We start from the raw sequence: 24,841 nt of genomic DNA, 5'->3' as shown, positions 1-24,841 counted from the left end.
CCAGGCAATCAGGCCTAAAAGTTTCATAATCAAAGTGTAGTGTTCTCAACCAAAAAACAGACTCTTAACTACAAAGAACAAACAGATGGTCACCAGAGGGGAGGTGGGGGGGATGGGGAAATAGGTGATGGGGATTAACGAGTGCACCTGTTGTGATGAGCACCCGGTGACGTATGGAAGTGCTGAATCACTATAGTGTACCTCTGAAACAATATTACACTGTATCATAACTAAGTGGAATTTAAATAAAAACTTAAGAAAAGAAAACGTAGCACTCTCATTATCAGAAAGTAGGAAGCCTAGAGCAGAAACGAAAATTTTCTTGGAAATACATTTGAAATGAAATTTCTGACAGCGACAATGCTGAGGCAGAGCCAGGGGGGAGGATTTCACAGGGATAGCTGCCCTGCTCGGCCCTCATTCCGCTTTCCTGCCTGTGAGCTTTCTGCTCCAGTCCTATTTGGTTTCCAGCTACCAGGCAATCACAGAGAGCAAATGAAGCTACCCCAGAGCAGGCTCATATGCCTGCGAAGTATCTTCCTTAAGTGAAAAGCCAGTAATGTTCACGTTACCAACCAAACTTCATACCCCCTGTTATGGACAGCAGTGTGTGTTCTCAACATTCTGGGTCCAAGCCCTACCCCTTAATGTGACTATATTTGGAGACAGGGTCTTTAGGGAGCTAATTAAGGTTAAATAAGGTCTTAAGGGTGGTGCCCCAATCCAAAAGAACTAGTGGCCTTATAAGAAGAGAAGGAGACACCAGGTCTCCTACTCTCTGTTTCTCTCCCTCTCTCTCCTTCTCGCTCTCCTGATTGTTCACTCACTCTGTGTGTGTGTGTGTGTGCACGCATATATGTTCACAGAGGAAAGGCCATGTGAGGACACAGTAGGAAGGTGGCCATTGACAAGCCACAAAGAGAGGCCTTACCAGAAACCAACTCTGCTGGCAACTTGATCACTGATTTCCAGCCTTCACAACTGTGCGAAATAAATGTCTGCCGTTTACCCCACCCAGTCTGTGGTACCTCGTCATGGCAGCCTGAGCAGATTAAGACAATCCCTCAGAGTAAACAAGGCGGCTTACCGCAACGATGTACACCCTGATGAGGACTTTGACAGGGTGGTTGGGGGGAACCCCTTGCTGGATTCTCAGCTGCCCACTGTCCTCAGTGCTGGAATCCTTGGGGCTCTTGTAGATGCAAAAGGAGCCCTGGAACGGCAAAGCATGACCCAGTGAAACGAGATGGTCATATGCCCCACTGAAAGCCCTAGAGGGCATAGTGCCGGGAAAATGAGCATAGCCTGGGACCCAGCAGGACCTGGGCTGGTGCTACCCCCGTGTCTGGGTGTCCTCAGGCGGTCCACATAGCCTGCTTGCATGCGAGCTTCTTCACGGTTCGTCAGTGACTCTGTGTTGTACACTGGCAGCCTCTTCACAGGGCTGTTAGGTGGGGAATGCAGATAGGAGCATCCGTGGGAAACCGAATACCTTTAACACACGGGGAGCTGAGCTGGTGATTTCCCCCAGCATGTCCTTCAAGCCTGACTGCAGTATTCCTATTTTCAGATGCTGCCAGTAAGTCTCATGAAGGTCAAGTCCAAGATCACGAAGCTAGTTTGTATTACAATACCATAGAGGGGCCAACCACAGTCCCTGTGCTATTTCCAACACACTGCCCTGCACCAAATGGCCCAGCGCACAGCTGTTCAGAGTTAAGTGCCAACCACTGCTTTGTGATGCTGACACAGGGAGTCTGCCAGGATGAACAGCTAGTGTTGTTTGATTAGTTTAATCATCCAGTTGGTAGGTCTGCATAGATCATCTATTGTAGGTCAGGGGTGGGAGAAGCAAAAAAAAATTCAGTGATCTTTTTAGATAACAACTCTGTCTCCTTATATCCCATCAGACTGAGTTCCAACTCACTTCATTGGCCACACTGGCCACATAAGCCAAATATCCCAAAAGACCAGGGCTAGGCTTTGGGGGGTTCCACAGAGGCTCTGGCATAAAGACTAAGGAATTTTCTTACACACATTCCACACCACAATCTCATTAACAGAATTGAGTCATATTGGGCATTTACAGATAGGAGAGCCAAATAAAAGCGTTAACTCTGGAACTTGCCTTAAACTTCCCTATGACTCGGTCCCCGTCAAGGCCATGGTCATCCTCCGTAGACTTGCCTCTGAGGAGCTCAAAGGTTTTCACCCAGTCTTCAAAATGGTTGAATTCACTCTCGAGATCACCATCGTATATCTTTAGGGAGAATGGAGAAGAGAGTGCTCAGAGGAAGGAAGGCCCAGGATTGATTTAATGAGAAATTACAAGATTCTCCAAAACCAGCCTTGATATACACCCATTGGAAAAATCTAAGAGGCCACTGTTCGTTTATTTTTAGCAAAACAAGGAATATGATTGACTCAGCATTCCTGGAACTAGCTACCACTCTGGAATGTATAAAATCTTTTGGATAAACTTTGAAGTTCCAAGAAGTAGAGCTAAACCAAAATTTTAAAAATATATATGATTATAAATATGAGAAAGCTTTTTATAGCAAATTGATATCACTTGGTTATTGTATCTAAACTATAATATTTTGAGGACATTCGAATCAATAAATGTCCATTAAGCATCTAATTCTTAACACATACGAAATGATGGAATATTTGTTTTTATTATCATGCATAGAGACGTGAATTTTCCAAGTACAAAGTTATATATATATGTATTTTAGAAATGCAAAATTGAATTGAGTTTTCGGTTTGGTAATATAATTAAATCACTTATGCAAATTTCCTATCAAAATTACTTATCTAAATTTCTTATATGTAATTTTCATACTCCCAATTTTCATATCGATAAATATGCCTCTAGCTAATAGTCTCTAACTAATGTTAAGATTGGTCTGATGGAGCTGACTTTAGTGAGAGTTAAAACTCCTGTTCTTTGGGGGCATCTGGGTGGTTCAGTTGGTTAAGCAGCCTATTCTTGATTTTGATTCAGGTCATGATCTCAGGGTCCACACCTGCAAGACAGCCAGGTTGGGGATTTCGTCTTCTTTGGGTTTCTTCTTGAGCATTTTGTCCTTCTTCTTCTTCGGCCCATCTTCTATATTTACCACTACCTCGTCTGGTTTCGCCTCTGTGGATATTTAGTGGAAATTGTTAGACTTCTCAGCATTGTTGAGATGAGAAGAAACGGAGTCAACCTCCCTCTTTCCCTTTGTTCCTGCATGTGTCATGACTTTTATTTTATTTATTTATTTATTCTTTAAGATTTTATTTATTTATTTGACAGAGAGAGAGTGAGAGAGAGAACACAAGCAGGGGGAGTGGGAGAGGAAGAAGCAGGCTCCCAGTGGAGGAGCCTGATATGGGGCTCGATCCCATCACGCCAGGATCACGCCCTGAGCCAAAGGCAGACGCTTAACGACTGAGCCACCCAGGCGCCCCGTGACTTTTGTTTTAAAAAGGAAATAGTAACATTTCACTGCAGAGTTGCTACCTACAGCGCTGTAGTCTGCGTGTGCAGTGACAACAGACCCACAGGCCAGGCAATGTGTTGGCCTGTCCTGGTATAGGTAAGAATTCATTAAACTGGGCCCAGAGATGGAAGGAAGGAAGGAAGTTGCCCAGTCATCCAACCGGCTAAGAAGAGACCCAAGAGGGACAGACTCCAAAGATGTTAGTTACATCTCCTCTCAGACCTGCTTAGGGACTTGAGATTCATCTAGTTCGGCAAACTGAGACTCAGCTATGTTAAGGGTCTTACACCAAGTCCCAGATGTCGTTAGATTACTCAGGAATTTTCCAGGAGCAGCCTCTAGGAAAACACCGTCTGAGACTGACCTCTAGCTCTGCTTTTGCAGCATGTAAACACGAGCCAGCTAGTCAATCTCTTTGTACCTCTGTTTCACAAAGTGAAGATCTTGTTATTAATGTCATGAGGCTGGTTTGGGGATTAATCTGCCAATTAGGAGTGGTCTGAGGAACCGAGTGAGCCTGGTTCTGGTTCTCCTACTTCTCTCTTGTGTCACCTGAAACAGCACCTGCCACTTGCTGTCACTGCTGATTTTAGGTCAAGACCTACTGTTGGCCTGAATCAAATTTGTAGTCATTTCAAATCGTCAGCCTCTTTCATTTGAACTTCTGCCAAGCCAGATCTACCTGGTCCTTATAAACCAAATTGGGAACCTAAAATCTGGGTCACCCATATTAAAGTTCACCATGCTGGATCTGGCTCATTGTGCCGGCTTCCTCCTGCTTTTGCTTTGCTGTTTCTACACCAAGACATGAGCCAGAGGGGTGGTTCCAGCACTGAACTGGGTTCAGGAGACCTGAGAGCTGGTCCCAGTCCACCTCAAATCAGCTATGTGACATTTTTTACGTGACAACATTTTTTAGAATGTTGTCATGTTCATGAGCTTGTTCCTCACGTGGGAAATGAGGACATGGAGCACTAGTGTGCCCCTGCTGCTTCCTTTTAGTGTTCTCTTGCCCCAATGGTCCGATTCCATGCTCAAATAACTTACCTGCATTGCCTCTTTTCTCCTTGGAATTGCTCTCCTTTTCCTTTGAGAAAAAAGGGAGATAAGATTATTGACCCAACCATTTGCCTCGTTTATGTGTCCTGACAGCCAACCGCTCCAATTCCGTTATCTCAGCCTTCTGCATTCTCAGAGATGTAATTTTAAAAGACTATGCAAACTGTGTCCAAGAAGTCCCCAAACGAAGCCTCTCTGATAGACCGTGGACCCACCTACAGCAAGATGCCCGGCCCTACAAAAGAAGCCCCCACGTGTCTAAGAAAAGCACCAGCAAGCAGAAGACTTCCCTACCCTGTGTACACAGCCCCCTCTTGGCCACTACCTCTCTCCCCTATTTTCCCACCTTTGGAGCATCACCCAGTCAGCACCACGAGTTCTATCTGCTGGCATGCCGGGCTGTTGGGTCTTTGGGTTGGCTCCAGGGGTTGGGGAGGTTAGCAGAGCAAAGAGAAAGGGCTGAGCCCTCACTAGCAGTGGTAGTGTCCACTGCAGCAACAGGAGGGAGTCTGGAGGCAAATGCCACCATTTGGTTCAACTATATATCCATATTCATGGGTAGTCCTAGATGAAAAACCTATGGTCTTAACAAATGAAAGAATCAGAAAAGTTTCTATGCAATTGAATGTGATGACATATGACATATGAATGTGATGATGAATTTCCTTTCCTTGTTTACTCAAGGATGAGAAGTTTTACCAAATTTGGCCACTGAGGTTTTGTCTGAATCTCTCGATCCACTTTCCAGTGGTTCTCCAGTTTTGTAACTCAATTCCTTTCCTGTTCCATGTGCATGAGGCCCTGCTCTGGCAACCTGTTCATTATTTCCATTTGTTAGGGCCAACTCCTCTGCTTTTATGTTGATAGCTTCCCATACAAACTTAGAATCCTGCTGGTGACCTGGGGCCCTTGGATCTGGGTATCTCCAGGTGCATCTGAAGCCTCCATTGCTATACCCTCCTATCCAGAGACCCCCTTTCTCATGGCTGGATCTTTCAGAGTCTGACGAGGGCCAGATCTCTAGATGCCATGCCTGACTGAACGTCCTTCCAGCATTTACAACAGAGCTTGTCTCCAAGGGTCAGATCCAGCCAGAGGGTGAGGATTTTGCAATTCTGGATCCTTCCAGGCTTTAAACCTTTCTGCAGTTAACAGAACCGCACCTGAGTAAGGCCTAACCTATAGTAGAATCTAGAAGGGGATAATGTGGGTTTGCAGGGGTGGGTGAGGGTATTGTGGAGGGCACTGTGTTTTTGTATCAAATCCCTTGACTGGCACAGCCAGGAGACACTCTACCTTCTGTGCTTTCTTCAGGGAGGCATAATATTTGGACCACCAGTCAATGACGTTTTCAGCAGATTCATCCGCTATGGTCCTCTTTCTCCTTTTGGTAGACCTTCGAGTAGGTTTCCTGGCATCCTGGCAAGGGATGAAGGATGGATTATTCGGGAGGCCTCATGGATCTGCCTGCTGGTGGCTGGCTGGTTTCCCGAGAAGGGAACACACGGGTCCCTCTGGAAGCAGATGAGGGTGTGAGCAGCTTTTGACGCCCTAGCTCCCTGTACCACTTCCATAAATGACACTTCACTCATCAACCCATCCATTCGCTCGTTGACTCAGCAAATATTTACTATTCCTTAAACACACAGATGTGAGATATTGTGTCTGACACTGGGAATGTAAGGGGAATGAGAAACAATCCCCGCACTGGGGAAGCTTCATTCAGTAGGAGAAGACAGGCAGGCGGCATGATACAGCGTGCTATGGCAGAAAAGGCGTTAGTTGACAAGCAATTAACATACATTTTGTGATTCTCAGCTTCCTCTGCTGGGGACAACCTGCCTACTTCACTGTCGTGAGGATTAAGCGACGTCATGTAGACAATTTCCTGTTAGCATCATTTCTGATTTGAATCAAGGGTGCAAATCAATGACACCAACAACATAAGCAGGAGGAGAGGGAGGGACAGGAGGGGGGTGATACATGAACAGCAGAGAAGAGGCATTTTGGGAGATGACAGTGGTCCCATGACAGACTCATCATGCACTCATCATCTGTCTGCTCTCAGACATCTCTGGAGGAGCTACGATGTGCCAAGCACTCTATCAAGAGCAGGGGATACAGAGATCTTTAAAAAATCATCTGTGACCTGGCGGGGCCCACAATTCTATGGTGGTAATGCACACTTAAGCCAGGAATTCTAACAGGAAGGGGCAGGTACACTGCTGGTGGGATCCAGAGAGGCCTTGAGGGGCCATGAAGGGTCACACTGAGTGTAGATAAGACAAGAACAGCCTGAGCAAATATCCATTAATCTGTCCTCCTCCACTTTTAATTTCAGCCTTTACCATGTGCTGGGCAGGCAATCCCTCAGGACTTTTTAAAAACTGGCTGCTTCTTCACTGATTGACACACCAGGATTTTGCACTCAAATGTATGACTTAGAAAGATTCATCACATTCATGTTTTATGGTTCTTTGTGTACTTGTCCATCTTGCCTTCCGGAATCTCAGCTAAGGATGAGAAATCTCATTTCTCTTTAGACTCCAGAGAATACATCTTTTCTTTCTTTCTTTCTTTCTTTCTTTCTTTCTTTCTTTCTTTTTTTTTTTTTTTTTTGTTTTACTTGTCCTCGTACAAAGTATGTTCTAAATATTTGTGGAATAGGTCTAGATAAAGAAACTATCATCTTTCCAAGCTAATGAATTGAGAAGAGTTTCTGTTCAATGAAATATGACTGTCACAGTAGGCTAGCACTTGAATTTCGTATATATTGGTTTATCTGATTCTACAGCAATGCTGTGAAGTGGGTATCAGTATGCTCATTCTACAGATGAGGAAACTGATGCCCGGAAATGCGAAGTTGCTTGCTCACAGTCATACAGCTAGTAGGTGGGAGGACTGATATCTACAGCCTCCAGGGCAAAGCTCTGAAAATATGAAGAGGGGTTACGTTCTGACCTTAGCTTTACCATCTTTGGGTGGCTCCTGGGCTGCAGGTTTGGGTTCGGGCTCAAGCATAGGAGATGAGTCAGGAATGTCAACCGCGCTGCTTGGTTGAATCTGGGTGGAGTCAGGTACCACGGTGGGCGGTGGCTCAACGTCCACATAGATGTGATCTGTTGGCGGCTCCTGGGAGGAGTCAGAGGACCCAGAGGGCTCGGTGGCTATTGGCAAATCTGAAAGAGCTGAAATTAGAAGTACATCATCAGGAAAGCAGGCTGCAAAACAGGGTGGGCATTTCAGAGGCCCAGTACTGGGAATCAGATAGATCTGGATTCAAATATAGCAAGTTCTTAACACCTCTGACCCTCATTTTCCTTATTTACAAAATGACAACCAACAAACCCATCTCACTGGGGGTAAGTGAGAGCACGATGTAAAGCATCTGGTGCATCATCAGGAATCAATAAATGCTTATACTTATTGATCCCTCAGAGCAATTTTAAATAACTGTGGTCATAAGGAAAATGCATATCAAGGTTTAGGGCACAGGTCTTCTGTGTGGATTGTCTCTTCCCAGTCCCAGTTAACTCAGGGACACTTTGGAGGCTGCAGACGTCTGTGAGCTCCCAACTGCAGGCTAGACTCTGGGCACGTGAGCACATGTGTTCATCAGGAGCAGGGGGACGTTCCTGGACTTTGTGAGATTTTTAACTGGATTGTTGATCCAGTGAAAAGTCATAACATTGTCCTTTCTTGCCAAGGGTCCTCTTCTCTCCATTTTGTGCTATAGAATCCAGACACATTTCCTAGCCGGGAGCCTCCAGAGTTTCTACTCCCCAGCTGCCGACTTTTCAACAGCAAATCCAACTCCGTAACACTTGACAGGCGTCTACTCTGCGCTGGCCACAGAGATGGAGAGATCAGTGAGCCAGAAGAGAAAGCTCAGAAGTAGACTAGGGATGTATGGCTACTTGCTTGATGAAAAAGCTGGCAGCACAAAACAATGGGGCACAGTAGACTCTTTGGGGGGAAATGATGTACTCTATGGAGAAAAATGGAGCAGGATCCCTATCTTAAACCATATACAAACACAGATACCTGCAGATCTAAATGTGAAAGTTAAAAACGTAACACTAACAGAACAAAACATTTTTGTGACCAAGAATTGAGAAAGGGTTTTCTAACAAAATCTGAAAGAACAAACCATAAAGTTTAAAATTCAGATGGGTATGATTACATTAAAATTAAGAATTTCTCTTCAAAGATAGGGATCACAGGCAGGTTAGCAGTTGTCAGACTAGGAGAAGATATAATCTATAGGATATAGACACCTAGAATATACAAAAAAGAAAATTATAGAAAAGCACGGGATTTGGGCAAGGGATTTGAGCAGGTAAATCACAGGAGGAAAATCAAGGTGGCATAAACATATGAAGAGATGTGTAAAATCAGCAGTAATCAGAGACAACCAAGCTAAAATAAAAATGAGATACTACTTTATACACAACAGAGTGGCAAAAACCAAACCAAAACAAAACAAAAACTCAGAAATTCGGAAAATAGCTGGTGGTATTGAGGAAGAAGAAAATGGTACTCCAGATGCAGTAATGGTAGGAATGTAAACTGGTGTAGACTGGTGTAAACCAGCACAGCTCTCTAGAGTGCCCTGCGGTAGTACTTAGCAGAATTAATGTACACATCCTCTGGGAGCCAGTAATCTCATTCCTAAGAAAATCCCATGCAGGATCCTCCCTTGGGCAGCACTCACAAGGATATTCACAACAGCATCATTTATGGAAGTGGGGAGTTGGACGCAGCCTAGGGGTCCAATACGAGGGGCAAGGAAAAGCAAAGTGGGGTAGATCAGCAGGTAGTGGTAACAAGCTAAGGCACACTCGGCAGTATGGATAGATTTAAAGCACAGCTTTGAGCACAAGAGTAAGAAATCAAATGAAGATTACAGCATCATAGTATGTCATTTAAAAGAACTGAAATTTTACAAAGAGGGGCAGTGTGGGGCCTGCTGTGTGGGGAGAGGACAGGAGTGGGGGTGGGGAATAAGGTACAGGAGGGCAGTGGGTATAAGACAGAAGCCTTGACCAGACCGTGATGACTACACAGCACGAACAGAGAAGTGCAGTTAACTCTACTCTGCACCTGATATCCAAAAGGGAACAAATCAAAGTAACATCAAGCAAAGAAAAATGTCAGGGAGTGGAGACGGAAGGGACCTGGAGTCACATTCGTGGAAGCCTTCTTAGAGGAGCTGACCCTAATGGCAGTCTTAGAGTCAGAATCCAGCAGCTAAAGAAGCTGAGGGGACTGCAGGAGCAAATTCTTCAGAAAGCTCCATTTGACCGAGGGGCACCCTCTTCCTGTGGGGTCCCCTAGCAGGCCCCTGCAGGCACAGATGGCTCTGTAGTCTAAAGCTCCAGAATCTAGACGGTGCTTCCTACCTGGCTCAACTTGGGTTCCATCCACCTGGGAGGTGAGGGTCGGACGCTCCCTGGTTTTACATAAAAACTGCTTCAAGCAGTTGATGGTGTAGGTGCCCACCAGGGTGCTCCTCCCGAAAGCTCGCCAGTCCACCACGCAGATGCTCAGGGGCGGGTGTAGAAGCTCATTCTCAGGCAGCTCCTGAGAAGGGAGGAGAGGCCAGGGTGAAGTGGGGAGCACGGCCTGGGCTGAGCCCAGCTGCTGGTGCCCTGCTGACCTGCTTAGGGGCAAGAAAAAAGCAAGCCAGGCACCTATCCTCCCTCTGTCCCTGCCTTGTCATTCTGCCCCTCCAGGTCATCTCTGCAGCCCCCCAGAAGTCTGGAGAATTGCCTTCCAAGCCAGGGAATAATTACCCATAATATGAGGGATGGCACTGGCAAGTCATCCCAGGTGTAAATTGCAGATATCACAAACTACCAACTCAACTGAATGCTGACCCAGGCCCAAGATAGAAAACAGATGAAAGTGGACACATTAAAAATGGAGCTGAGGGTAAGGGGCCAGTGCCCTCCCTCTCGTGTCCCCCAGTGGCCCCAGAGGCTCAACAATGCCTAGTGTGAAAGGTTTGCAAACACCATGTACATTCTCTAATGCCACTCTCTGCTAATTTAGAAGATGTGTCCGTTGGAACTGACTGTGTTGCACAAAGCAAACTTTCTTCACAGTTAGTTCCAGATCAGAGCACAAAAATGTGTGTTGAAATATTGAAATAAACAGAAGCTCAGGTGTCAAAAAACATCACTTTAGAAACAAGTTCACATGCAAGCCACTGACATGCTACATACAAATAATTTTTTTTTAAATCTAACCACTAAAATAAGCTTCATTAAGGAAACTTCCAGGCCACTGGGTCACAAACTTGAACATGCATCAGAATCACCTGGAGAGCTTGGTAAGCCAGACGGGTCTGGGCCCCAACTCCCAGAAGTTTCTGATTCAGCAGAACTGGGGCAGGGCCTGAGAATCTGCATTTCTAACAAGTTCCCAGGGGATGCTGATGCTGATGAATTGGGGCCCACACTTTGGGAACCACTGTTCACCTGCTTTGATTTACTGAAACTTTATTTTTTTTGAAGATTTTATTTATTTATTTGACAGAGAGAGAGAGAGGCAGGCAGAGGGAGAGGGAGAAGCAAGCAAGCTTCCTGCTGAGCAGGGAGCCCAATGAGAGGCTCTATCCCAGGACCCTGGGATCATGACCTGAGCCAAAGGAAGACACTTAACCAACTAAGCCACCCAGGCACCCCAATTTGCTGAACCTTTAAAAACAAAAAAAAAGCAACAGCAATAACAAAAGTCTATTTTATCCCATTCTGAGATTCTCGCTTTTCACTCAATTAGACTGTTCTTTCTTATAGGTAGTGGACACCCAAAACTCCAAAGCATCTTCCCAAGCCAAGTGAATGGAGGAGACTCCATCTGTGGAAATGAAGGGATTGAGTGGTCAGGAGAAGGAGAGGCTGTACCACTTCAAAAGCGTCTGCCTGGACGTTGAAGTTCGGGTTGTTCTTGTAGCTCTGGATCACACAGGACTTGACTCCTCGTCCCCCACACTCAATGAGGACCTGAGGGCGATCCACGGAGAGCAGCTGCACCTTCTTCATTTCTCGGACTCCCCAGAAGAGGACCTGATGAGAAGACCAGCAGAGCTGTCACTCAGAGACCCAGGGAGGAGCCGGCATGAAGGCCCTGGTGTGGGTGCGGGAAGTCAGGTGTGCTGCCTGGAAACTAAAGTACGTTCTTCTGGGACAGGACGGTGCAGCTCCCTGAGAGCCCCATCCTATCAGCTATGCCTCACTTCTACCCCGCAATCCCCTTAGATAACACAGGCAGGCACAGCAGTGCATCACTGCCCTCAGCCCCAAAGAACAACTCAGTCCTCCCCTGCACCATACCTCCACTCGGTATTTACTCAGCACTGGCCGAATGTTGGCGGGAACTGGGTAGATCTGGGCAACATCCGGTGAGTCAATGGCAGGGAGCCCTTGCAGTCCAGACGAAGGGACCTACCACACAGAACAAGTGTTTCTTAGAAGTTGGGGGAGAGGTGAGGCAGACTAGCGCCGCCAAGCAACCACCTCCTCCATAGGACACTCGCTTAACAAAACTACTGTTTCCAGCGTGAAGTGTAGTCAAGACAGTGCATTTTACCACACTTAATGATTTATTCATTGACAAATATTTATTCATTGATTCCTTCATGAGGGTGACTAACATGTAGTGAGCACTTAAAATGTACTGCAAAGTTAATAATTTAATAGCTTTTGTAAGTTCACAATACAGAGGGGAGAAGAAAAGACAAGTGGATCCTCACAAGCTGATGGAATAACACTGGAATGACAGCAGAGGCATGGAGAGGGGCTCTAGTCCAGTTCTGAGCTCTGAGACTTAGCTACACCCTCATTACCTACTACTACAAAAGAGATTCGTATTTACTTATTTTTTAAAAATTGTATTTATTTATTTGAGATAGAAAAAGCACTAGTGTGGGGGGCGCTGAGGGAGAGGGACAAGCAGACTCCCCTCTGAGCAAGAAGCCTGATGCAGGGCTCAATCCCAGGACCCTGGGATCATGACCTGAGCGGAAGGCAGACACTTAACCAACTGAGCCACCCAGGAGTCCTAAGAGCTTCATATTTAGTCAAAAAGAGACTACATCTTCAACAGTGAAACAGAAATGAAGTCTTTCAAAGACAGACCTCCAGGATGACAAGGTATCATTTCCTGCGCATTTGAAGATACAGAAACTGCAGGAGGATAATCCCTGTGCTTCACTGAAATCTCACACAAATGGCTTGGCTTGACAAGTCTATGAAGGCCACCCCACACTGCTCTCAAGGCCTGGCCCAACATGTACATCTTCCAAAAAGCTGTCCCTGATTTGACCCCAGTCACTGTGGTGGTTCTCCTACACTTTGGTCCTTCAAATGCAATGTGTCCTCTGTGGAAGCTTATTACAGAAATTAGTGGCCTGAGCCCAGAAACCAGGCCCCACCGTGTGACCCTGTATGAGTCCCTTCCCCTCTCTGGGCCCAAGATATTGGGCCAGATGACCCTTCAAGCCCCTTGAGAGCCAGATGCACTGGGCACATTTGTCTGACTTGGCCAAGAAGAAGCCTCTGTTTACTTCATGTCATTCTCTAAGCCCCTCAAGCAGTGCTCCACATCCAGTGGATTCTTGATAAATGTTTATTGGCTGACTGACACATTAGCTCCATATGTTCGAAAAAGCTTAACTGCTCAAAACAGGCAAAGCACAAACATATCACCATTTCTTCTTCACAGACATATTCTCGCTGGCAACGGCAGATGTGATTAAGCTAATTGCAAGAAAGCTCAGACAAAGAAGACAGCAGACGCTGTGGACGCCAAGGAGGTGGAGACAATGAAGCTGCAGAACCAGACCAGATAAAAGCACTGAAAACCGTGAGGACGCACGTCCAGTACCGCCCGGCCCAAGCAATTCAGCCTGCAAAACCTCGCCTCCCTGAGAAAGCTAACTGCTCCTCTAGCTCTGGAGGGAAAGCCACAAAACAGCTAAAGTGGTGGCATAGGATGGTGCCCCTGGCCGGGCTTTTATAAAAGTACCACGTTTCCTCATTCTGGGGCCGCCAGGAAATGTCCTGAAGAGACGTTATTCCACGGTGCCTGACAGATGCCCTTGAACTCAACACAGATCCTGAAGGGCTCTGCATCATGGTGGAGACTGAATGACTGCTCCCAGCCAAGAGTAGACATTTGCACAGGAAAATGGGTTGGCTGCTGGCTTACAAATCTGCATGGTGTATAGTTACTCAGCACATGGGGTCAGAGGAAGGTAAAGAACAGTTATAAAAGCAGGAAGGTAAGCATCGGAGGTGGGTTGAATAAGTTGGTCCAAAAGCCTACTGCCCTACCATCCCAGTGGAAACAATATATCAGGACCTCAAAAGAGGTCCAGTTGCAGGGCCAGGATGAGGACCTAGAGTGCAAAATTTAGGGAGGTGCCACTCTCAGGTTCATGCATGACCCTAGTCTCAGCCTCGCTCATCTGAAAAGTCACTGCTGCTCAGAAGCCTTTCTGCATCCTGTGTCCCTCAGCCCATCATTTACATTTGCGTTACCCCTCTTCTTCGGTGCTGCGGGTAGCACAGCCCAGGACTCCATCGCTTGCTAGCTGTGTGGACTTGGAAAAGTTGCTCAGTGTCTCTGAGTATCAGTTCTGTCATTCGTAAAGTGAAGATCATGATATCTAATTCATGGGTTATTGTGATGAATGGCCAAGACAGCATGCAAGGTGCCTGGCACATTTTCTGGCACATGTAAGTTCCCTAGGAGTAAGGGTCTACTGGAGACAGCAAAGATGGAAGCTCAACTTCACACCATCTTTGATTCAGGCTCGCTAGGATTGCTAGTACCCCAAACTACCTCAGAAACAAATTTAAATCCTCTCGCAATGAAAACATTATCATCCTACACTCAGATTTTGTCTACGTATTTTTTTTTTTAAGATTTTATTTATTTATGTGACAGAGAGACAGCCAGCGAGAGAGGGAACACAGCAGGCGAGTGAGAGAGGAAGAAGCAGGCTCCCAGTGGAGGAGCCCGATGTGGGACTCGATCCCGGAACACCGGGATCACGCCCTGAGCCGAAGGCAGACGCTTTAACGACTGCGCTACCCAGGTGCCCCTGTCTACGTATTTTTGTGAACAAATGAGACGTGTTTGAAGATATTGTATTGAGAGTCTACGACGTGTGTCTACTATTGTTGGCTTCCATGTGTGACGTGGAGATGAACCTCACACCCTACTTCCAATCCATCAGCTAATCCTGCGGACTCTGCTGGAATTCTCTTTTTTCATGGCTACACTCTTGATCCAAGTCTCCAGTTCTCCAGTCTGGCTTACCTGAAGAGCCTCCCAGCTGGCGTCCTTCTTTCCCCCTTGGCCCCTTCCGTGTATACCCCATCTAGCATCCATAGTTATCAACATAAATCAGACATTAGACTCAAAATCCTCTCTTGGCTTCTCATCTTTTATAGAATAAAAGCCAAACTCCTTACGGTGCTCCACATAATCTTTCCCCTCTGACTTCATCTACTCTCAGCTCCAGACACACTTGTGTCCTTGCTGGTCCTTGAAAATGGCGTACTTCGGCTTCACGGGCTGGCATTTGCTGCTCCCACTGCATCAAATGCTCTTTGCCCCAATACCAGCATGGCTGACTCGCTCCTTCCTTTCAGGTCTTGACTTAAATACCACTTTCTCAGTGAGGCCTCCCTGGATGCCAAAATGTCAACCTGCCCCCTTCCCCAACACACACATGTTCACTCCACATCTAGCAGTGCATTACCTTTTCTTCTTAGCATGTATCACACTGCTGTTACATTATAATTGACACAGTATCCTCTATTATCTTCCCCTCACTAGAATATAAGTCTCAGGAGGTCAGGGAGTTTTGCCTGTTTTATTCACTGATGAATTCTTTTTATTTTTTAAAAATTTTTATTTATTTATTTGAGAGAGAGAGAGAGAGCACAAGCAAGTGGGAGAGGGAGAGGGAGAGGAAGAAGTAGGCTCCCCGCTGAGTACAGAGCCCGACTCGGGACTTGATCCCTGGACCCTGGGATTGTGACTGAGCCGAAGGCAGATGCTTAACTGACTGAACCACCCAGGCTCCCCTCACTGATGAATTAAGAACATGCCTGACACACAGTGGACACTCAAGAATACTTGTTTGACTACATGAACGAATGAGTGAAATTGTCTTGCCTTCAAAAAACTTACAAATTAATGGACACAAGCCGATAAACGATTGACCTTACTATAGCCAGAATTAAAAAGAGAAAGAGGCAATGTGCTATAGGACAGAAGAAGAGAAAACATTTAATTTGATGAGGGGGAGGGTGGAGAGAGCTTCCTGGAGGAGGCATCTCTTGTTCTGAACTTTGATGATGACCATTATCCTAAACAGGTGGCTGTAGCACAGAGGTTGGGGTGGGCGGAGTGGGGGGACATTTCGGAAGGGGCTAACAGCGTGGCTGAAAGCAGAGGAGCAAATCTGTGTGGTGAGGTCAGGGAACCTGGAGTAGCCTGACATAAAGAGGCCAGAGTGTGTGCAGAGTAACATGAGGAAACGTGAGGCTGAAGAAGCAGTTTGAAGACAAGTTTTAGGAGAACTTGAATGCTAAGCTGTGGAAATCTGACATTCTCTTATGGGCCAGGCTTTCTTTTCATGAGATATGAAAATCACGCCAAAAAAAAAAAAAAAAAAAAAAGAGAGTCACAGTCACAAGATTTGGGAAACTTCAGATCTTCTCAGAGTGTTGGCCATGGTAATGGGCATTCCAGATTCCCAGGAGGGATATAATTTGAAGCATTTCCCCAACTTTCTCTTCACTGTAACTAGAGGGACTGTATTTGGTGTTCCACAAAATAGACTTTGAGAAATGTTTTTGGAAGTAAGGAGTGGGGAGCCATTGATGATTTCGAAGAGGAGAGTGGAATGGGCCAAGTTTCTTCTGGAAGAAATGTGGAGGATGACATGAACAAGAAAAGAGTAAGAAGCTAGAACATCAGGAAAGAGGCCAATGCGAGGATCCTGAAGAGAAATATGGCAGCAAGGAAGATGGAAACCGTTCAAGGACAGGCTTCGCCTAGCTAAGGGTGAGGACGCAGAGGGAAGAATTAAACCTGAGTTTTTAAGGCAGAGAACAGTGGAGAAGAGTGGGGCCACGTACAGGGGGGCCACTGGCTTGGGTTGGGGGGGAAGTGGAGACAATGCATTCAGTCTGGACATGGAAGAGCCGAGTTACCAAATCCTTCTTCTGAGACAGGGAAGCATTTCAGTAGCGGAGGTGGAGAGGCTGAAGCAAACCACCCATGGATGAAAGCCGAGAGCAGCTGGTGACAAACGAAGGCATTTTCCAGCTCTTGTCTTCTCAGCACGTACAAGATCTACATACTAAGATTGTCGTGCTGATGATCAAATTACTTTTTGAACAAGCAATCAAATGAGAAGTCCTAATGAAACCCTAATGAATGATATCTCCTAGGCTGCTCACCTCTGACAATTAACGCAGCTGTCAGGAAGCAGCAGGATCTCCGGGTACCTCAGCAGTGGAGGGAGGGGTGAGGGGGGACCCTCAGTGTGGAGGGAGAGAGGGAGGGAGAGGATGGGAGGCCCCTCAGCATGAAGGGAGGTGGGGAGGTGTACTCTCAGCTTGAAGAGAGGGAGAGGGGACTCTTAGCTTGAAGGGAGGGGAGGGGGTACCCTTGGCATGGAGGGAGAGAGGGAGGGAGGGGGATCCTCAGGATGAAGGGAAGGGTGTGCCCTCAGCAGTGGAGGGAGGGGGTGAAGGGGGACCCTCAGTATGGAGGGAGATGGGAGGGAGAGGAGAGGGCGCCCCTCAGCACAAAGGGAGGTGGGGAGGGGTGTTCTCAACCTGAAGGGTGGGAGGGACCCTTAGCTTGAAGGGGGGGAAGGGGGGACCCTCAGTGTGGAGGGAGGGAAGACCATGGAACCCAGAGAGCCATCCCTCAGGAAGCCTATAGGAACAGTCACGCAGCCCCTCACTGAGGGACTAGGGGACTCAGGCTCAGAGCAGGGCGGCAGTTTCTGGTTGTTAAAGATTAGCTGACTGAATCCCCAGTCAGTTAACCCTGAGCCTGGGCTTCCTGACACGTGAAATGGGAGACTTACACTAGCTCTGGTTTTCCCAAGCTGGCCACTCCTCCACCACTTTTATCGCCTGTGTTTTATCCAGTGAGCACTTTCATTAGGTATCCTTTTAGTTTTTAAAAAGGGAACGAACTGAGAGTTTTAGAGGGGAGGGGGTGGGGGGATGGGCTAGCCTGGTGATGGGTATTGAGGAGGGCACGTACTGCACAGAGCGCAGGGTGTTATACGCAAACAATGAATCATGGAACACGACATCAAAAACTAATGATGCACTGTATGGTGACTAACATAACATAATTTAAAAAAAAAGAAAAAGTGGGTAGCCTAGAAATATACCAAAAAAAATTAAGAAAAAGTTATGATTGTAAAAATTCAGTATGTAATACATACAACAACAAAAAAAAAGGAATTTTATGTTGCTAAGTAAAAAAGTACCACTTTTCATAAATGAAAAGCAACATTAAAAAGAAGACCAATGAACACAAAAAAGGATATTGGAATATGTGAAGTATTTCTTAAACTTTCTTTTCACTACCTTTGGACTGGTGTTCCAAGAAACACACTTTGGGAAATGTTGCTACTGGCAACATTGATCTTTTTGAAAGGCACTCTCAGCTGTTTGCTGCCCAAGACACTTTCAAGCCGCTCAGCGATCAGGGGAATCGATCAGTATAGCTGGGTTCCAGGCCCTGACCCGGCTCGGTAAGCAAGTCATTACCTCTCCATTACTCACTTTCTTCACCTGAAATAAACAGGTGGGACTAGACATTTTGCTTTGGTATTCTATGGCACACGACAACTACCACCACTAAAATAGGCGGTGTTTGTTGTTGACTCCATGCCAGGCACTTTTGGTAGACTGATCATCATCCCTGTTCTGCAGGGGAAACAGAGATGAAGCAACCTCCTCGAGGTGACACACTACTAAGTAGTGGCAATGAGATCCATACCCAGGGGCTCCGACTGTCACTTCCCTCTCTCTCGTCTCTATGTGTTAGGAGGGCTTGCCTTCTAGTTTTTCTACCTAGTAATTTTTTTTTAATGGGATTTCTGAAAAACAGGCTTATTTAGAGAAGAATTGGTCTGACCCAAAGGTAAAGTGCCTCCTGCCTCAGTGAACGCAATGGTCTCTGATGCAGGCCCCACCCTGGGTCTTCTTCTTTTCCAGGTCTTCTCCGTGTCCCATTTGGTTTTCCACTGGACAGTCAGACCTAAGAGTCTCAGCTTCCCTCCCCAGTATCCTGCCTCTGTTTTCTGGAAAAGTCTTCTGAGGCACATGTTCAGAAATTCCCCTATGTCTTCATGGGACTGATTAAGAGCTCCCTGTCTTTGGGAAACTACGTGATGCAGTGTAAGAAGCAAAAGGCTTTAAAGGTCTCAGTCCAGCCCTTAGACACATGATGAGGTAGGTCAGTCAATTGCGCCAACCCTCAGTTTACGATCTGGAAAATGGGTTGAGGGAGGTCCATGTGAGGCAGCAAACATCACACGAGGTAGGTGCCCACAAGTTTGCTCCCTTCCTCCCCCGTATCCTCTCACGGTCCATATGAGCTCCAGGATGGGCATATAGGGCTGCTCTGGCATTGCTGGCCAAGCCCATAGGCTCTTTCATCCTGGGACTCTGACCTACAGCACAGGGGCTCTAGAAATAGCCTTTGTCACCTGAACTCTTAAGTGGCAGTTCCCAGATACTGAGAAAGAGGTGCCTCCAGACCCAGGGCAGCAGGGAGTGACCAAGCACAGCTTCATGGAGGGTACTGCCAGTGAGGGCCCTTCTCTGGCCAGGAAGATGGGGTAGGGTCTGGTGCAGATGACACTTCTGGTTTGCCTACCTGCAGCAGTTCAAATACAGCGAGGAGGTCCCCTCCGGAGAGGCTCCCACAAAAGATGGGGTGGTAGCACAGCTTGGGTGGCTCATAGTCCTGGTCAGCGAGCTTCACAACAGGAGCAGCCACTGTGGCACCCAAATATTCTGGCTTCCCCTAAGGCAGAAAAGAAAGGAGTTTGTCCCTCACGGTTACCCGCCTGGTTCTGACCTGCATCAGTACACTTTAAAAGTAATCTTACAAAACTGTCAGCCTCAGTGTCTCCCTCTTGCTACTAACCCACTCTCTTCTTCTGCCAAGCACCTTTTATCCCTGACCAAGGCTGGGGGCGGTGGGGGGAGTGCAGGGGAATCCATTTGGGGTCCCAGGGAAAACTTCCGGGCCCAAGGCTCTCAGGGGTTCTATTTCTTCTCAACAGATAGAACTCAGTGGAATTAAGTTAAAATGATCATCTAGGGTAGACTTGAAGGGGAAAAGAAGAAATTAGGTGGCACCGAACATTCCAAAAGCTCTCCAGGGCCGGACACCATTGTGGTCAGGAACGTGTGGTCAGGACCTGAGTCCAGGCTCCCAAATCTGCTGCTTTCTAGCTCTCTGGCCTTGGCCCATTTACTCAACTTTTTTGAGCCTCATGCCTTAAAAGGGGATTAAAAGTAATACCTGCTAATGGGGCCATTGGTATTGACTTGATGTATGTGCTTTGCATAGTGACTGGTACTCAGTGAGCACTCAGTACAAGGTGATATGATTATGATGATGATGATGATGATGGTCAGTATGTTCAAGTATTAGAGCAGTTCTGCCCCATTTTTCTTGGTAATAAAAGAGGCCATTAAAGTATTATTGTATGTACGTATGCATATTGGCCTCGAGTGCCCTTAAGAACTATGAGATGGTGCCGTCTCCTGCTTCTCCCCGCACCTGCTCCCTAGAGTATGGGTCAGCCTCCCCCAGGAGCAGCATGGGGCTGGAGCAGGGGGCCGCCTCGCTCTTTATCTCAGGAATGGCAGCGCTGCCTGCTTTCCTCACTGCTGTGTCCCCCAGCCCAGGGCAGGCACTCATTACGTTTTACTGAGTGAAAGCTGTTGGATTAACGATTTCCAGAGTACAAGGACAGAGTCCACAGTCAGCGCCCGGCTTCAGCCGGGTTTTCACGGCTGCCTTGCTCCGTTGCCTTGAGACTCAAACCAGCCCTTGCATTCCGGGCTGTAGAAAGAACCTTGATTGACGTGAAAGTGGGGTTTCGTTTCAATGAATGATTATTTGATGATTATGATTAGTTTAGATGATTAGTTTGACATTAAAACGAACGAAGCTGCCTGCTGGTATCTGCTAGTGGGGCCGGAGGGATGGATGCTAGATGTGACGCAAGTTGTCTGCTGTCTATTTCGTCCATGGTCCTAGCTGGGAATAATTAAGTAAAATTGCCCTGGGCACAAAAGAGTATATACTTAAAACCGAGCTAATTTGCCAAATATAAACTCATTGCTTAGAGAGGCAGTAAGCCCTAATGAGGGTTACAAGCCACTGGGTAATGAGAGAAAGTTCTAGACTGGAGCCACATTCTGGCAGAGTCAGAATGTAATCATCTGATCACCACTCTGGGGCTGTGGGCTCCGGGTAACTGCAGCCCCCAGGTGTAAACAGAACCTTCTGCGTGTCTACATGCATCTCTCCAGGAAGAAAATACAAAGTTTTCATATATTTTTTTCTCTCCTACATTTCCTTTGATTGTTTCTCTGTGAAGGGTCTGACTCAGGTGGGGCCCAGGAAGGCAGTCATAGAACGGGGATCTCAAAGGGGGTGAAAGCAAAGGGACAGCAAAGGGAAATCCACGTAGTACAGCAGGTTGGTTTAGGAGTTCACAAAGATGCTTGATCATTGCTACTGGTTTTCAAATACAAAAGTACTTAGGGTGGGAATCATGTTGTTAGCAACACAACTTAAAAGGTATTTATTTTGTGGCTGTCTCTACAGAAAATCTATACTATATGTACAACAGTAGAACTCATAAATATATAAATTTACAGCTCTGATTTGCAGCTGGAGGGATAGGGTGCAAAGAGAGTGATATAGGAAAGTGGAATGTGTGTGTCTAAAGGGATATAGCCACACCAGCTACTCCCACCCGTCCAAGAAAGGATGGACACGGGAGGCTAGTTCAAGTTCCAGCTCTGCCCCCAGCTACCTATGACCTTGAACAAGGCATTTGACTTTCCTGGGTCTCTGGTTCCTTCTCCACGAAGCAAGAGGGCATGGTCTCCAACGTCCCTGCTCATCCTCTACAATTCTCCCATTCTAATTTCCTTCTTACCTTGCATCAAGGTCAGAGCTGCCAGCGTGCTTGAGGAGGTGAGGAGGCGGTAGGAAGGCTTCTTGGAACTATTGTACTTAATATATTTGTGCTTCTGCAACTTCCCAAGGGGGCAAAGACTTCCAAAAATAAATAAATAAATAAGCTTTTGCCTTTTATCTTAGACTTTTTTAATTTAAAAAGGGAGAAGAAAAGTAAAATTGAAAAGAAGAAGGAGGTTTCTCTTAGTAATTAAAAAAAAAAAATCCTCCAGTAAGCTTTCGAACCTCCTTAGTATGGAACACAGACATCTTTGGAGAGGAAAAGTTTTGGTTAACATCATAACCGAAATGGGATGGAGATGAATGTATTGTTGCAGGGCTTGGGAGCAAAACTGAGAGAAAACAGGACCCAGCTACAAGGGCTGAATGGGTGATGATATCCACCCAGTTCCCTCCAGGCAAGAGAGGTCAGTAAACACCTCCAGTTTTCAAGAGGCCTGGACTTTTTTTTTTTTTTAAGATGTTATTCATTTATTTAAGAGAGAGAGAGCTAGAGAGAGAGCACACAAGTCAGGGGAGGGGTAGAGGGAGAAGCAGACTCCCCACTGAGCAGGGTGGCTGGACATGAGGCTGGATCCCAGCACCCTGGGACCATGACCTGAACCAAAGGCAGACGCTCGAGCTACGGAGCCACCCAGGCCCCTGAGGCCTGGACATTTTTACTGAGCAGCAACAGGACATAGCTGGAGGCTGGGTACAGCTGCAGGTGACTTTATACAAGAACCCTGTTCCTGTAGAAGTGTGCGCCGACTGAAGTTTCATGACCCGGATCCTATTCTAATTGCAATCTCATGGGAAATCCAAGTGAAAAACCCCTCAGGAAAGCAAATGACCATCACCCATGTTCCCGTTTCAAATCATCGTTTTCCCAGGTCAGAATGGCATCTGGGTACCTGCCGGGTCTGGTTAGACGAAGTACGTCAGGGGACTGCGGCCCAGTGGGCACCGCCTGGGACACTCACCACCGCGTCGCTGTCATAGAGCTCCACCACCACCGAAGGCGGGGACTCCGCCAGCTCTTTCTGGTCTCCATGCAGCACGAGGTCATTGAACAGCAGCATCTGGTTCCAGGTGGGGGAGAGGGTCTGGGAAATGACCTGGAAGGTGGGGCCGAGAGAAGAGCAAAAGATCATTCGATAGGGCTGGAGGGGGAGGGGTGCCTTCGTTCCACAGTTCCTGGTGGAGGACGGAAAGAATGCGTCCTTGTCATCCTCGTTCTGTCACTTAACATCCAAGCCACAGCATAGACCGACGTAGGGCCACTGTGTGCTAAGTGCTGGGATGCAGGTCCCCGGTCCCGAAGAGCTCACAGAAGTGCCCGAGTAGGGTCCCTGCAATGATGAACACCTTATCTGCATCCACAGTGTCAACTCAAGCCCCGCGGTAGGGCTATGCTGGTAACACGAGCTACCCGCGGTTGAGCACCAGGTACGTGCCGGCTGTTGCACTTTAGATACCCGGTCTCCTTCGAACTTCCAAACCACTCTGGGAGGTGGGCGGTTACCTGCTCACATTTTACAGATCAGGAAACCAGGGCTCACTTTGTCCGGAGCCAGCAAGTGGCAGAACTGGGATTCAACCTGAATCGTCTGGCATCAAAGCCCAGGCTGCTAACCTCATCCACCCTCACCAAGCTAATATGATCTCCGTTTCATGGAAGGCACATTGGGGGTGGGGAAGATCTAGTGATTCTTCACTTATGAGCAAATAAGTGGGGTTGAACTCTAATATTCCTTCTGAGCAAACAGTGGCATCGAACTCTAATATTCCTTCTATGGAATTCCACTGTTCTGTGGGTAGTTATTTGTGTTGAACTAATCAGTCTTCAAAATAACATTCACCATTTTGCATGACATCTTTTTTTCTGAGATAGCAAACTGTGACATTGGCTACTGGCTGTGTCCATCCTACAGATGGAGAAACCAAAGAACGGAGGACATTAGTCTGCATTATTGGTTTAGAACCATGAGTGTCTCACCTGAAAGTGGCTCACAGCCCCCCTGCCAGGCCATTCACTTGCTACCCTCAGAAGGGGGTGTGTCATTGGTGTTCGCCTCCTCTACTCTGGTTTGATGGGATATTTGGACACCTGCCAGTTTCACAGAGCTAAAGACTGGGGTCGTCTGCAGGATGGGTAGACTGTGTTCCTGCGCGGAAACTGGCCTGTTAATGTGTGAGGCTGCTCCCAGAAAGAGGCCACAGAGTCACATTTCCGTCTCTCCCAGGCTGTGCAGACAAATGGGTGATATCACAGGTGAACACAGCACCGAGGCTGCTGGGTCCTGGGGAATGTCCACACCCCCTCTGACCTACGCCCTTACTTCTCACTGTGCATGCCAGAGGGGTCACAAAGGGATCCAGCCTGGATTAACTTCCCAGACGCCAACGAACAAATCAAACTGGCATCTCAGAGTTCTACTTCAGGAGGCATCTCTAGTCAGGACATTAAACTGCTGGCACTGTGGTCAGGAGAGAATTTTTTACTGTTCTTCTTTATGTGAGTCGTAAAAATACCATGCATTCCACCATTTCCTTCCTTTCTTGCTTTTTGCTTTCAGAGTATTTTATGCTTCAGACACAGTGATGTTTTTGACATAAATCTCAAAAAAAAAAATCTTAACTTTTTGGACCAGAATGGCTTCAACCAACCTACGAACAGGAGTTAGGTAGTTGCAATGAAAAGTTACCCCATGTGGGTGTCTGACATCACAAAGAAACAAGAATTTTTATGTTGCTTTTTTAAAAATAGAAACGTGAACCTTTTTGCAGCACGCAGAAATGTGATACCAAAGCAATGTATGATCCTCACAGCATCTTCCCTATAGAAATATTTTGATAGCTTCCTTGGCACTTTGGGCCATAAATACCACTTGATAAGACCCCAGAGGCCAGCATTCATTCGTTCAACATATATTTCTTAGCACGTCAACATCCAATGTGCCGGGCACGTGTCAGGCACCGACACGGCACCCTGTGCGTAGCAGGTGCTCAATCACGATTTGCACGAATAA

General features: G+C 46.8%; 1 protein-coding gene across 3 annotated transcripts in view; it reads right to left on the bottom strand.

The window, feature by feature from the left end:
- The window catches only part of FER1L6 (fer-1 like family member 6), a 146,736-nt gene that overhangs the window by 34,247 nt on the left and 87,648 nt on the right, over positions 1–24,841 (bottom strand). For all 3 annotated transcript variants that reach the window (XM_057307982.1, XM_044382606.3, XM_057307983.1), the window contains 11 exons: positions 22,793–22,927; positions 19,482–19,631; positions 11,885–11,995; positions 11,456–11,617; positions 9,950–10,130; positions 7,509–7,735; positions 5,844–5,966; positions 4,536–4,575; positions 3,030–3,145; positions 2,129–2,260; positions 1,088–1,213 (listed from right to left, as the gene is read on the bottom strand). In XM_057307982.1, the coding sequence (XP_057163965.1) occupies positions 1,088–1,213; positions 2,129–2,260; positions 3,030–3,145; positions 4,536–4,575; positions 5,844–5,966; positions 7,509–7,735; positions 9,950–10,130; positions 11,456–11,617; positions 11,885–11,995; positions 19,482–19,631; positions 22,793–22,927 (1,503 nt within the window). The remainder of the gene's footprint in view (positions 1–1,087; positions 1,214–2,128; positions 2,261–3,029; positions 3,146–4,535; positions 4,576–5,843; positions 5,967–7,508; positions 7,736–9,949; positions 10,131–11,455; positions 11,618–11,884; positions 11,996–19,481; positions 19,632–22,792; positions 22,928–24,841) is intronic.

The sequence above is a fragment of the Ursus arctos genome, unplaced genomic scaffold, assembly GCF_023065955.2.
Source record: "Ursus arctos isolate Adak ecotype North America unplaced genomic scaffold, UrsArc2.0 scaffold_6, whole genome shotgun sequence".
NCBI lineage: Eukaryota > Metazoa > Chordata > Mammalia > Carnivora > Ursidae > Ursus > Ursus arctos.
Note: the sequence above shows the minus strand (reverse complement) of the source record. Positions and strands in the feature narration are given on the sequence as shown.